Source organism: Mytilus edulis, chromosome 6 (assembly GCF_963676685.1).
Source record: "Mytilus edulis chromosome 6, xbMytEdul2.2, whole genome shotgun sequence".
NCBI lineage: Eukaryota > Metazoa > Mollusca > Bivalvia > Mytilida > Mytilidae > Mytilus > Mytilus edulis.
The window spans coordinates 41,485,666-41,501,017 of record NC_092349.1 but is presented as its reverse complement, the minus strand read 5'-3'; the positions used below and the strand labels follow the sequence as shown (position 1 = coordinate 41,501,017).

General features: G+C 29.8%; 1 protein-coding gene across 1 annotated transcript in view; it reads right to left on the bottom strand.

Moving 5' to 3' along the window:
* Nucleotides 1-770: 770 nt before the first annotated feature.
* The window catches only part of LOC139527673 (somatomedin-B and thrombospondin type-1 domain-containing protein-like), a 50,550-nt gene continuing 35,968 nt past the window's right edge, over nucleotides 771-15,352 (bottom strand). The window contains exon 4 of the mRNA XM_071323258.1: nucleotides 771-4,314. Within this exon, the coding sequence (XP_071179359.1) occupies nucleotides 4,020-4,314 (295 nt within the window). The 3' untranslated portion in view covers nucleotides 771-4,019. The remainder of the gene's footprint in view (nucleotides 4,315-15,352) is intronic.

Here is a 15,352-nt window from a genome sequence, read left to right as displayed (position 1 = left end):
AAGAATTTTAGAGTTTTTTCTAGAATGATTGATTTTTTTCTTTCCACTTTTCTTTAAACTAAAATTATTGTGGGTGGGTGAATATCTCATAAATCTACATAATCCACACTATATCAGCTATTCTATGCAAAGTCGAAACATCATAAGTGGTGTTTATATGCCCATTCAGGATTATTTTTTTATGTCAAATCCTTGGTAGCTCATGTTAAAGTCATTCACTCCTATATTCTAGTCATTTTATAGTGTTATATAAAACATTGCCATAAAAGCAGGAGGTTTGGCTAGCCAAAAAACCAGGATCAACCAACCATTATTTCTTAAAATAACCTGTATAAATTCAGGAAAATGGCAGTTATGGTATGGTTCGTTTCTGTGTGTGTTGCAGTCATTTGTTTTTGTTGCACTTCAGTGTTTCTGTTGTTTCCTTGTTTATAACTACTTTGATATGAGCGTCTCTGATGAGTCTGATGTAGACGAAACGCGCGTCTGGCGTACTAAATTATAATCCTGGTACTTTTGATAACTATTTCCTCTTATAGTTGATGTGTTTCCTTCGGTTTTAGTTTGTAAACTGGATTTGTTTTCTCCCAATTGATTTATGACTTTCGAACAGCAGTATACTAATATTGCCTTTATTAAGGTGCTTGGCTAACAATACATATGCCTGTTTATTATTGGACAATATATTCCCGAGTTTTAGTCTGCTTATGAAGGAGTGTGTCTGTAACTGCTTGTTCATTAACATTAGCAGAAAATTAAAAAAACAGGTGTCAATTAAATGTATTTATTACTGTTTAAAAGTCCATTTAGTGTATAAAACTGAAATGCTGAGTTATTTACACAATATATAACAGGACAGAGGCTAATATCTACCCCTATATGTATATATGCTAGACATGCTAGTATAAACAATGGCATCAAAAATTTAGAGAAAATATTTACAAATATCTGTACAAAAGAATAATTCTATAGCCTAGATGTACATGATTTGCTATACTGCACATGACTACACGAAATTGAAAATAAAAGTTTATCATCACTCCTTAAATTTCTTCTTGAAATTAAAATAAATCAAATACAAAAGACTCTGGTCACTTTTGAAAGAATATTAGGGGTTACCTTGAAAAACTCCATAATGATGTAGCATTTCTGTATGAAGTTGAAGGCATGTCAAAATTTGGAAATCCAAATTTGTTGGATTTGTGAAGTTTGATTCAATGAATGAAGATCAAAGGGGACACACAAAACATTAAAGGGATTTTCCAGACATGTGGGATTCAAATGTGTGCCTCTCAGATCAAATGTGTGGGATTTGAGAGATTTGAAATTATAACATTAAGTACAAAAAACTTTATGTAAAGAAAGTTTTAATTATATTCCCTGTATTTCCACTTTTTTGACCATCTTTTGGCCTTTCCCACAAATGTTTTCATGGTATCATATTTTATCAGCATTCGTTGTCTTCATCCTTTTTTACTTTCTTACAGTAATTTATCACCACCCTTGCATATTCCTAAACTGTTGGAAACCTGAAAGATAGCTTTGATAGAAAGCTCTTGATTTAAGGGTATGTAGAATGTCGCCTTCATATCAGAAACTCAACATTAAAACCCTTTTGGAGGTATGTGTGTACAAACATTGTTCAAGCAAACTACCATGGATTTCCTATTTTTACCTGAAGAATGTAGTTCCTGTTCATGCCGAGTTCATTATTTAGATATATGTGACCATAAACAGATAATCACCCATTATACAAGTATGGTATCATAGTGATATTCAAGTTAGTGATAAAAATCTACTACAAACACGATCAACAAAACGTTCAAAAATTATTTCAAATTAAATTTGTGTTTATATCTATATATGCTATGATACATGTATATTACATATGCTTTGATACATGTATATTACATCAACAAAATCTCCAATAATCTGCTTGTTTTAACAACATTTTCCCTTGCCACTGACATTTCAAGAACCCATTTAATTTTTAATATAAATTGAACCAATTTTTAACTCTGTTAAATTCAAACTTTTTAACAAAGAGTTAATTAGAGAGAAAAATATCAATATTTTGATTTACCAGTTTCACAAAGAAGAAGAAGAGAACAAGTTCTTTGTTGACATTAACAATTTCGGAAATATTTAAGTTTAAAATGTACAATTTCTATGATTGCATCAAAACAGATGTTAAAATCATCAAATTGGTGTATTTTGTGATAAAAGTATGTAAACTAGACAAAAATAACATATTTAACATAACTATGAGATAGATCTAGCATTTGATTAAACAATTTCTTGCTATAATTCAGATCTAAAATTTACTTATATGATTTATAAGATTTCAATGTATCAATATAATGCATAATTGGTACTGAAAACACATGACATATATGACTGCATTATTATAAAGTCTAATACAAAACTCAACATAAAATGTTGCTCATCATTCAATGTTTGTGACTCATTGAAATTAACAAAAAGAGGCAAATTGTACACAAATGCCTTGAGTAAATCATTTATATTTTATAGGACATTAAGACCTACTTAGAGTAATGAAGCTATTTGTCAAACAACTTGTACACTGTTTGTGAAAGTATGTAAAAAGACAACTTGCACAATGAGTGTGAAACAATGATAATAAGATAACTTGTATGTTAAGTGTGAAAATATATATCAGAAAACATGTGAATTTCATGGGTTGAAGGTGATTCAGATAACTTGTACACAGTGGTGTGAAAACAACTAAGTCATATAACTTGCATACTGAGATGTTAAGTTATGTGAGTATGACAACTTGTACACCGAGTTGTGAAGTTATGTGAGTATATCTCAGACTTTAACATATAATGTAGATCATGAGCATGCAATATAGGTTACACACAGGAACATTAAACATGGCTATACATACCATTCAAGTCTACATCTTATGTGATTCTAATTAATAAAATTATAAATAACAGACAACCTAATTACTGCTGCTTCACACCAGATAGCAAAACTAGTAAGATTCACATTCACAGTTTAAAGGTGACTCATCTATGACTATACAAGTCAATATTGCTATAAAAGACACAATTTTTCAAATTATTATAATTTTGAACATATACTCTCCAGAAAAAATGCACATAAAAAGAGATAAAAATTACTGGCCAATTAAATTTTCATAGTGAAGCTATAACATTACCATAACAAATGTAAAATATTACTACAGCTGAATATCTCGACAATACATGAAGTATTTTACACAATGCAAAAAGTATCATCAAAAGTGTTTACAAAGATGTTCAAATTGCATTCTCATTGAACAATATTGTGGTTCATGAATTTTTGTGCTGGATGTAAAGATCTAAAGTTTATTAAATGTTAGACCCAAAAAATGCCTCTTATTGCTACCAGTTTGAAAATTTTAACATCTTTTTTTTTCTCTTAAATATAATATATATAAATATCTATATAAAGCCTCAGCTGATATTTCTTACTATAAATATGCTTCTATTTTCAACAACTTTGTGTAAGGAAAAAGATGGCTTTTGGGTGTATAAATTTGAGGTCAAATATCATGATTTTATTTTATGTGTTCAAAGTTTAAGATACAAACTTCATTGTATTAGTTGGCATATTTGAGAGTTACATACCAAGTTTTCTGGTCACAAATTAATCACAACAGTAGCACTAAATTCTGATAGGTTATTTATTGTATTTGCAGCATACTCAATAATTGGTATATACTAAGACTTTAAAATGTTTTAGTAAAAATAAGAGGATTATCATAAATCTTATTCTTATTTTGATTAATATACAAACAAATAACAAAATAATAAAATACTTTGTAAAGAAATATCCTTAAAAAAAACATGATTCTAAAATTCAAAAAAAAAGTTTGGATGCTCAAAAATCTTTACAGTTAAAACCATTCAACCAATTTGACATACAAGTACAAGTCTCCAAGAATCTCAAGTACACTGATTTTTTTCCCTTAAAATGATTTCATATACAAGTTTATAAAAACCACGAGCTTAGATGAAGATGAAATCTTTGTTTTGGTGAACATTACAGGTGCAAGCTCTATCAATAGTTTTCAGCTCCCATTTTCCACTGCAGTGAGGTACATCAATGGCTCTCCAGCGGGTAACCTTACCGGGTACACCATGTCCTTTGCATCTCATTCCAAAATGTTTATGCATGGCAAATGGCTGACATTCGGCACAAACTTCAGCATTAATTTTCAAAACATTAGCCCAGCTATGATTCTCTTGTGTAGTATTGGTACATTTACTGGAGGATTCTGTGATTTTGTAGGTTCCACAGTATCTGTAAAATAAAATAAATCAATATACTGGTAATAAAAAAAAACATCTAGCTTTGAAATGCTCTTTACAGGATCAACTGAACAGAATGCAGGTTTTAGAAATTATCTCAGTAATTATCAAACAACTAAAATCTTTAAAAACTTCGAAATGCATAATTTATTCAAACTTTTTTTTTTTAAATGCAACAATTTAGTAATTTCATTTAGATGCACTTCAAATCTGCTGATCAGCTGTCTTTAATAAGAAATTAGTATGTGTAATCTATACCACAAGCTTTTAAAATCATCACTTAGTTGGTAAAGTCAGTTCCTTGAAACAACACAAAAAAATCTGTATCTGATTGTGGTGGAAAAATGCAAGACCAATCCATTGAAAATAATCTAAATATATAACCACTTCTTGAATGATTGCCAAAAGGCCAGTGTAACCTATTGTTACTATTAAAGCATCCATATTCCTTTAATTTTTGACATTATTATCTTTTCCAAGAAAACACTGACCATTAGCTGGAACTAACCGGAATAAAAAGAACATAAGAAAATAAGAATGATTAAAAGCCTATATAGACAAAGAAAGAAAACACTACAGACAAAAGAAAACAGACAAGAAGATCAACAACTGTCAATAAAAATCCTCACAGAAAAAAACTAAAGATTGGGCATACCATGGGAAACTCATGTGCTGCATGCTGCAGAAGGTAGAACCAGTCATATATGGAAGGTACTTGAATTTGGGAATAAACATGTGCAACCAAAATAATTTTTGATTTATCTCCTTAAAACTTCCTTGCCAAAGTCTTTTCAAATTTTATAATTTTTTGGGACAATAAAAACAAGAGGCTCTCAAGAGCCTGAATCGCTCACCTGAATTTTTTTGGTTTAATCTCTCATCAATGATTATTTTGGCTTTTCAATTTATTTAAATGTTCTTTGAATCGTCCTATTTTCTTCAAAAGCAAAAAAAAATCATTTTCTCCTATGTTCTATTTTAGCCATAGGAGCTATGTTTCTTGACATACAAGGAAATGAAATATAAAATTTATACTAGATACTCTGAAACTCTGAAACTCATTTAGCCTAAGTTTGGCTGAAATTGATACAGCAGTTTCATAAGAGAAGATTTTTTAAAGTAAGTCAACATGATGAACAAATTGTGAAAAAAGTCTTTAAAGGGCAATAACTCCTAAAGAGGTCAATTGACAATTTTGGTCAAATTGACTTATTTGTAGATCTTACTTTGCTGATCATATTTGCTGTTTACAGTTTATCTTTATCTATAATAATATTCAAGATAATGACCAAAAACTGCAAAATTTCCTTAAAATTACCAATTAAGTGGCAGCAACCCAACAATTGGATGTTTGATTCATCTGAAAATTTCAGGGCTGATAGATATTGACCTAATGAACATTTTTACTCCATGTCAGATTTGCTCTTAATGCTTTCGTTTTTGAGATATAAGCCAAAAACTGCATTTGACCCCTATGTTCTATTTTAAGTAACAGCAGCCATGTTTTTTGACGGATCAAAAATCAAAGCACACACTTTATGCAGGATAATCTAAGGAACAACCATGCTAAGTTTTAACCAAATCCATTCAGTAGTTTCAGAGGAGAAGATTTTTTAAAGTTAGCAAATATGATGAACAAATTGTGAAAAATTGTCATTAAAGGACAATAACCCCTTAAGGGGTCAATTGACAATTTTGGTCATATAAACTTATTTGTAGATCTTACTTTGCTGATCTTTTTTGCTGTTTACAGTTTATCTTTATCTATAATAATATTCAAGATAATGACCAAAAACTGCAAAATTTCCTTAAAATTACCAATTAAGTGGCAACAACCCAACAATGGTTTGTTTGATTCATCTGAAAATTTCAGGGCTGATAGATCTTGACCTAATGAACATTTTTACCCCATGTCAGATTTGCTCTAAATGCTTTCGTTTTTGAGATATAAGCCAAAAACTGCATTTGACCCCTATGTTCTATTTTAAGTAACGGCGGCCATGTTTTTTGACGGATCAAAAATCGAAGCGCACATTTTGTGCAGGATATACTAAGGAACAATCATGTTAAGTTTCATTCAAATCCATTCAGTAGTTTCAGAGGAGAAGATGTTTGAAAAATTGTTAACGACGACAGACGACGACGACGACGACGACGACGACGACGACGACGACGGACGCCAAGTGATGAGAAAAGCTCACATGGCCTTTTAGGCCAGGTGAGCTAAAAATTGTACTAAATAACTATAAGAATTCATAGGTAAAATTTTTTTTGAAAAAGATAAACATTTTGAGATCTTTCTAGAGATGACTGAGGGTAACGTAGACAAATTTGCAAATCTTTCTAGAGAAATCTCTTAAACAAATGTGCAAGTAGTTGTACAATTTTGGGTGATCTAAAGTGGAAAAACATTTTTTACCTTTCAATAGTATACTTTTTTATACATGAAAGAGGTATATATGACTGTAGCACTCGCTACCTGTCCTTAATGAGCTAATTACCCAGGTGTGACTACACCTGTATGAATTGGAACTGGAACAAAAATACAGACTAAAGTACACCCTTAACAGTTGGAACATCTGGTGCCTCGTCAACTTTTAAACTTCAATTTGTCTTATTTTATTGTTATTATTTAAAAAGGTGATAAATCGTTAATAAAAGTACATAATTGATTGGAGGCCAATTTAATAAATGCAAAGGATGTAATATAAAATTAAGTACCAGTATGCATTATATCTTAATCAGCAGAATGTAAAGTATATATTAAAGGGACCACAAATAACATAGCTATTTGAATATGGCATTAAATCCTTTTATAATGTGAAGCTATCTATGTCCTATGTTCTATGCACCACAGAGAGACATTAGTACACTATGTGTGAGTTTCTGGTATACAGTAGGATATGTGTATCTTACAAAACATATTGACCCGTCTTTTTGTCCTTCTTTGAGGTTAACTATCTCATATTTTACAAAGTCTAATGACCTTTTTACGAACAATATACAAAACTCAATCATTCAGAGAAGAAATATGAGACTTTTCACATACAATTGAAACCCTGTGGTTCTGACATAATAGATTGGTAAATGGTCATACCTTAAAAGATCTGACATAATGGATATAAGTAAATGGTCACACATTCAAAGATTATGGAGACATCTTGTAAAACGATAATTGATATGAAAATTGCCTATCAAAAAGTGAGTCAGAAAAGTGTCAATCTTATCACTGTAATACCACCACAATTACACAATTATCTTCCCTCAATCTCATATTTTGTTATTTCTGTAAACAACTGGTCTTGGTGAGGAACATTAACTGAATTCATAATTTTCATTTTAAACCTTCTTTTGTTCATAGTACAACCAATTTTTACATGGGCCTTCAATCGAGGAGATGACCTTAAAATATCAGATCAGAATGAATTCTTGATGTGTGTGAATATTATGCCAGACTAAATTTTGAATCTGTATAAGTCTCAGTCAATATCAGTGGTTCTCTCATACTGTTTTTTACTCCCTACAGCTACCTCAGTAGACAATGTGTCAATTTTTAGTTAGATAAATGGTTTGAACCTTTGCTCAGTCTAAGACTTAAGTTCCTTTTAGATGCCTATTGTTAATGGTATACATGTGTAGTTAGGTTACTGTCAATTACTGACATTTATTTCATATCTGTTACTATTTGTTAATGTGTAAGTATGTTACTAAGACTTTAACTACTTCTTTTAAGAAAAATAAAAGTTAGGCCAGAGGTATTACAATTTGTCATTACACATACTAATTACCAATTATAGCTTCGAAAAATATTTAAATAGCCTACTAATTACTTATGTCTAAAAGTTAATGTTTATTTTTATAAATAAAACATTACATTAATTTCTCTACATTGTCATTTTCATGTTACTATAGTGATCAATATTTTAACCTTAAGGTGTCTCTAGCATGTTACAAAGTTTGTTCCGACAGAATATGACCTAGACATCCTTATTGAAAGAAATTGTAACATTAACATTAATTTGTTATATATATTTATCTCAAGTCTTCCTTAAATTAATATTCTTAAGGATAACATTTGTTATTTCTATTGCTACTGAAAACAGAGAGACTCTGATGTTTCACAAAATTCTTTCAAAAGAAATGTAATTCATGTACAAACAAGGAATTAGAATTTAGAACAATTTTGAACTATTGAAAGACATTATTCTAGTCATTTTGTGGAATTTTTTTTGCCCCTTTTCAAAAATGTTAATACTAACCTTTATCTATATAAAAGAAAATGAAGTCTGAAAAATATTATTAGCAACAAAATGATTTACAATTACTGAGAAATAACATTTAAAAAGGTATTTGGCAGATCAAGTGATTTATAACTGACAGTAAAAGTGAAATTGTACCCTAGCAAGATATATAGGTTAGTTGGACACCTTCATTTTTCATTGTCCTTACTTTTATAAATAACCCAATATCGTATTTCAATACATACAATATTTTCAAATGTTTATTCAATCAAATAAACCACAAATTAGTGTCATTTCAGGACTTTTAACATACATTTTCTCACATTCTGATCAGTAAAGGTATTCAATGTTTCTAAAACTAATCACATATAAAATGGAATGCCAAGACTACCTATGCCTAATCCATGTCTAATACAACATTCATTTATTTGAGAAAGATTTCAAATTTTCAAACACTGCATATTTCTTCTAAATTATTCATCCTTTCAAAAATGTCTGTGCACAAATCAATTTGCATTTATGCATTATTGATGGACTTGCAATTAATTCCATCCATTTTGTAATAAAGCTAATTTATTTCTATATTCTCTAGACGTCTTTTCTATCTATTTCAAAAGAAGCAATATGCAGTTCATTCAACTCCAATCTGTAATAGGACAGCAACTGAGAAATGTGAAGTACCCCTTGGCCCAGATTATTAGATGAAGTGTTATCCTAATACCCAAAATGAAAAAGTTTACCTTTAGGTATCTTTGAAGTATACTTATATAGATAGGCATAAGTATTCCCTTCACATCAATTGTATTTTACACAGTGCAAATCCCTCATTATCAGGAAGGGTATGATGGGTTCCTCAATAAACAGTAAATCAAATACTTCAAACAACAAATATGACACATATGAGGCCTGAATGAGTGAGCGTTTTGACAAATGGCAGACCATGGGTCTAAAGTTTCCTGCTCTTTCTCCACACCTTTTTGTCTCTTTTTCTTGTACAGATATTTACTTCATGTCCAGTTTAACTCTCAGCAACGTTAGTGTAGTTTAAGAAAGGTGGGTATCCAAAACTTGACAGATGCTATAAAATGAAGAACCAACAGACATTCCTCCTTAGACAATGTACACCCCTCCTGGTACTCTTTTGCTGTTTTTTAAGCTTCAGCATATGATATATAGAAATTGACGGTACCATATTTTAAACTTTTGTCTATCGTCATAATATTGTATTTTACTTACCACAATCCTTCACAATCTAATAAAGTTTTTTTAGTTTACACATTTCTTGAGATGGGACATATGGGTTTGCAACCATTAAATCTACACAACAAAAGGAAACATCTAAATAAACAAATATATTATAAATATCTAATTTTGCATAAGAGTTGATTTGTCAAAGGATCTAACTAAACTAATTATTCAGCTTCCTACAAGAATTTCAAAATTACATCGATTTCTAATTGTTATAACAAAAAAGCATTAGGCAGGTGATCTGGATAAATTAGATCTAGTAAATGAAAATCACACTTCCAGAACTGAGAGAGATGAAATCACATTGTTAGAAATGTCTTTGATCTTTACATTTGTTACTGTTAGTCATAATTCACATTAACCAAACAATGTAAATTTGAACAGGCTGCATGTGCAGGCATCATGCATAAAGAAGTAAGAGTGTCTTTGTTGTTTATGCTATTAGGTCTTCCAAACAAATCTAGGATGGTACTTTGACACAGTCCATAACATCTGTATTTTGTAAAAATTTAAAACTTCTTAATATTTTAGGATAAAATGAACAGCTAACTATATCACTATTTGTGTCGGGCATTTTTATCTGAAAACTCTCCATATTCACAAATCTAAAAGCATAGTATCAAATCATTGTTCATTTCTATACTCATACAGTACTAACATGAGAAAAGTTAGCTTTCTGTATTCCTACAGTACTGACTTGAAAAAGTTAGCTTAAATTTTGACATATATTTACTTATCGATAATTGTCAACTAGAAACACTTTGGGGTCTGGGAATAGAAAAAGTTAACCAATATACCTTATCTATCAAAAATTCTTATTTGACAAAGTATGGTGTTTCTCCAGTAAAAAGTCAAGCACCAGCTGCAGACACAGAAGTTTCAAAGAACTACATGTAGGCCTACTGACATATTTTCAAATCAAGCATCAATATTTTTTTTTTATCTAAAGAGTCATAATTGACAAATTTTAAATAAACAACAACTTTATTATTCAGGACTGAATGGTTATGATTATATCAAATATTGGTGACATAATTTCATTTCTTTGAGGACACTTGTAAAAATATCATTCATGTTCTATAGAAAATAAATTGTTTTGAAATGAATCATCAAGGTCCTGTTTTAAAGGAAGCAGAAGAGCAAGGTGGACTTCAAACAGATGGAAAAAAGATGGTAATGGACCAATGTTGATATTATCTCCATAATTTCTTTCACAAAACAATCTTTTAGTTTTTGAATTTTATCAAACTAAGTTCCCAAAGAATAATTTTGCATTTAAGTGCAGATTGACCTTATTAGAGTAGTGCTTGAAATTAACTGACTGATGATTCACTATACCTCATACTTGTGTCAAGAATATTATGACTTTTAAAATAGTACTTTAGCATATTAATTTTTTTCTTTATAATGGATAATTTCATACTTTTTTGAACTTTCAGACACTATTTTCATAATTATTGCATTATAAATTTGATACTTTTTCCAAAATCTTTCATCAACATAACCTTTTGGACTTTCAGACGAAACATAATAAAGCCACTATTTTCTGATAAAGCAATAAACATTTCTGTTGTTAAATCAAATTACATGACTTTTTACACAGTGTTGTCACTGAGTCATTCAATATTTCACCCTAAACAATGAATTACATAATCCATAATAACACTTTCTTCCAAATAAGGCTTTTTAATCTTCTCTTACTGAATCAATATCTTTATCAGCGTGTGTGATAGATTTTCACCGAATTCTATCTCACACTTTAATCTCAAATTTTGTCATAAAATTTCACAATTAGATTTCAAAATTGCAAATCAAGTTTTAAGATAGTGTTATATAATTATGGGTATATCTCTGTAATAATGGCACAGTGTACGTTGAAAAATTACTATAACAAAACACATAACTATCTTTTACTATAAAATTGCATCAAATGAAAGAAATAACTAAGTATGATCAGTTGGTTTACATTACATTCATTTCTTTTTAAAAAGTCAAAGTGACTAGATCGTGATATGTGCCTATTGAGATTCATAAAAGTTTCCTTATATGTTATGAAAGTTCCTGTATCTATATGGTGTGAGAAAGAGCAGCCCAACATTTTCATTTGCATAACAACCAGTCTTGCCAAAAGAACCGAATGTTTTCAAATTCTCTGCCGTTACAAGATATTAAGATAACAAAGAAAGAATTTGATAGAGTTTTCATAAATTCCCAGACATGGCACTATCTATTTCTACATTGATAAGATAGGCAACAAATTAGTTTATTATTGATCTGCCAGACAAAACTTTCATTATTTACATCATAATTTGCCAACTGATTTATGTTCTATGAATCAAAATTATTCCAATTCATGTAACTGTGAAATTTCCGGTGCTTATCTTTAACAAGTTGAATAATGCATGAAACTAGTTATTGATAGGAATATAGTTGGTTCTGTCTGACTTGTAGCTCATCAAACTTTTCAAGTTCTAAAATAGAAAGTGTGATAGAACTGTAATGGGACCAAAAAACGTCCTATTCTCTGTAGATAATCAAATTTGATCACTATCAGTCTACATTTGAATTCTAAATGTGTTAAATTAAAGGTGGGAAAACTATTATGCAATTCTCTTGTTTAATATTGACTGAAAATAACAATATCAAAGTTACTGAATATCGATCAAAATAAACTAGTTCAAAAAACATCTTAGTACTACAAAACTGTAATGAAATGACCACTGATTTGACGTCTACAACATAAATTCAGTCAACAAAACGGTCCAAGATAGTACACTAAATAAATGACAACCAATAGTTTACATTTGTTTAATGTTCTTCTGAATGAAATTCAGGGATTGTTTGCCGAATTTTGAACATGGGTTAAATATCTCATTATAGGTCAATTAATTATTTGTCTTTTATGCCATAATTGAAATAAACAGCTGTGCCAAAAGTGATGATAACCTCTTTTTGCGCATATTGAAATTATTGCAAAAATAAATTCAGAATCCATTTAACCAGAAGCAAATAAAATAGCTTTGAAGAATAACATGTAGGAGAATATCCTTAGACACATAAATATTGTTTCAAATATGACTGTTGAAAGTTTGCATGGATATATTAAGTGACCTATCAATGAAGTTTAAGTTTTCTAATGAACATTTATGATGCACTCAAAAGCAATGACGAAACTGACTTATATGAACTCTGCCGTGTGGACATGGGAAAATCAGTCATTTGTTATTTTTTCAGTATCTTCTGTTTTAATACCATTCATTAAACATTACCAAAAATACCAATGTCCTGGTGACTTCCTTAAAATCCAGTAATTTAAGATACAACTGCACAGACAGTGGGTGGTAGTTATCAGTGAACTGGTAAAAAATATCCCATTAGATAACATTTCTATTCAATCAAAACATGGATAATTATAACTAATGGTCTATTACTCCAATAGCCTATTTTCAGAGTTCAATAGATAAAAGAAATATTCAGTTTCAGTCTTTTGTAAAGAAAAAATTATATAGAGACCACATTAATTTGATTATACCCTTTTTCCTTAGTTTTTAAATTTACTGAGCACGCTCTTTATAAATAAAAAAAATAACAAATCTTTAAATCAATTAAAAAAAAATAACAAGCATTACAGTTGCCAACCCAGAACTTGTGATTAGTGGGAGCACTGAGTGGGAGCATACCCTGAATTTTTTTATGTGTTTCATGCCTGAATCTTCCTCTGCTTTGAAATATAATGCAGACGTTATTATATTTCACAAGAAAAATTTTCATCTCAACAATATCTTAGTAAGAGGTAATTTTTATTTGAATTTAAATCTTGGAAGATTAAAATCCCCAAGCACAAAAAAGCTGGTTCTATAAAACTTTCAATTTTTCTTTTCAAGAATTCTAATGAGAAAAATAGGCATGGTTTTAAAAAATATCTCTACCATGCATCAAAACTTAACACACAAAAAAAAGCTGTCTCAGAAAATCACAAAAATGTATGACAAATACCTTCAAAAGCCTGCCGTAACAAATAAATGACTATCTGTGCAGTAGCTTAATACTTTTTATGTAAATCACTTTTTAATACCAAATAATCAAAGAAAAGTTACTTTGATATAAATATTTATATTTTTGAGATAACATCTGTATAGATATAGAGTCATGCTAACACCTCTATTTAAGGTTAATGCTCAAAAGAATTCAACCTTGTGGCAGAAAATTAACCATATTCATGCTCTGATCAGAAGTAATAGGTTATATTGTCTACCCTTTGGGTGGCTTTAGATCATTTTCAACTTAATAAGACAATAACTGTTTGTTGATACATGCGTGAGCAATTAATGGCCAATGGTAGATAAAACCATTCATTTTACTTGCTTTTGTCAGTCATGGTCACAAATATTTTATTTTTTTTATTGTCCATTTGTCTTTATTAAAAAAAATCACTGTTTATTAAGACCAGTTAATTATAGTTCATGTATAAATTTAATATTTGCTTTTGATCTTGAAAATTTTACTAGTGACACATACTGTTATAAAGTTTATGATTTATAACATTTTTCACTATCACTAGGCTGCCAAAAATCTGATTGGGACATCTTAATACCTAAATCTTAAAATTTTGTAGCTTTAAAATCATTTGAATCATTAAAGGTTATACATTTATATATATAATTCAAACATTTTAAAACCATATATATTTTCATATATTTATTTCAGGATAAAAATGATAAAGTCAATTTCTCTAAGATGAGAAGACAGATAAACTAGTTTTAAAGTTTAAATATCGTCTTTATCTTGTACATTTAAAGGGGCTGAAATGTTATCAAACTAAAAACTGCTGACCTTACAAGTTTTATACCATAAGATATGTGTACTTTGTTAATGTAGGCAGGTTATGTTCCCACACTGTTATCTGATGAAAGGTAATTTCATAATGCAGGATCTTTACCAGTAGTCAATATAAGGATGCACAAAAAAAACCTTCAAATATGTGCTTACAGCAAAACCTTGAAAATACTTACAATCAAAATGAAATTAAGAAATATTAACCCCCTTTTGAGGGACATTTCCATGCTGTTATACAACAGATGTGTTGTTTCTTGAGTTTTGTAGCCTGTTTATGCCTGCATCACACTTAAAATTAATATTTCAAAGACTCATGACCTGTGACAAACTTCCATTTTGATTTTTAAAAGTACACAGTTCATGCTATATTCACTGGAATTTTAAGGCTTAATTGCTCTTCAACTTCATACTTTATTTGGCCCTTTTAATTTTTTTGGTTCGAGCGTCACTGATGAGTGTTTTGTAGACGAAACGCGCATCTGGTGTATATACAAAATTTAGTCCTGGTATCTATGATGAGTTTATTGATATGCTTTTATTTCAGGTAATCTACCATCAATTCTAAAATAACATCTTCAGCAATTAACCTTGACATTCAATAAAGGTGGGTCTCAATGTAGCTTAACCGAGTCTAAAATCAAACACTTTTAAAATTAATTTTTAAGTATCAGGTTTACCCTAACTGGTCAATGCTATATCTTTTAT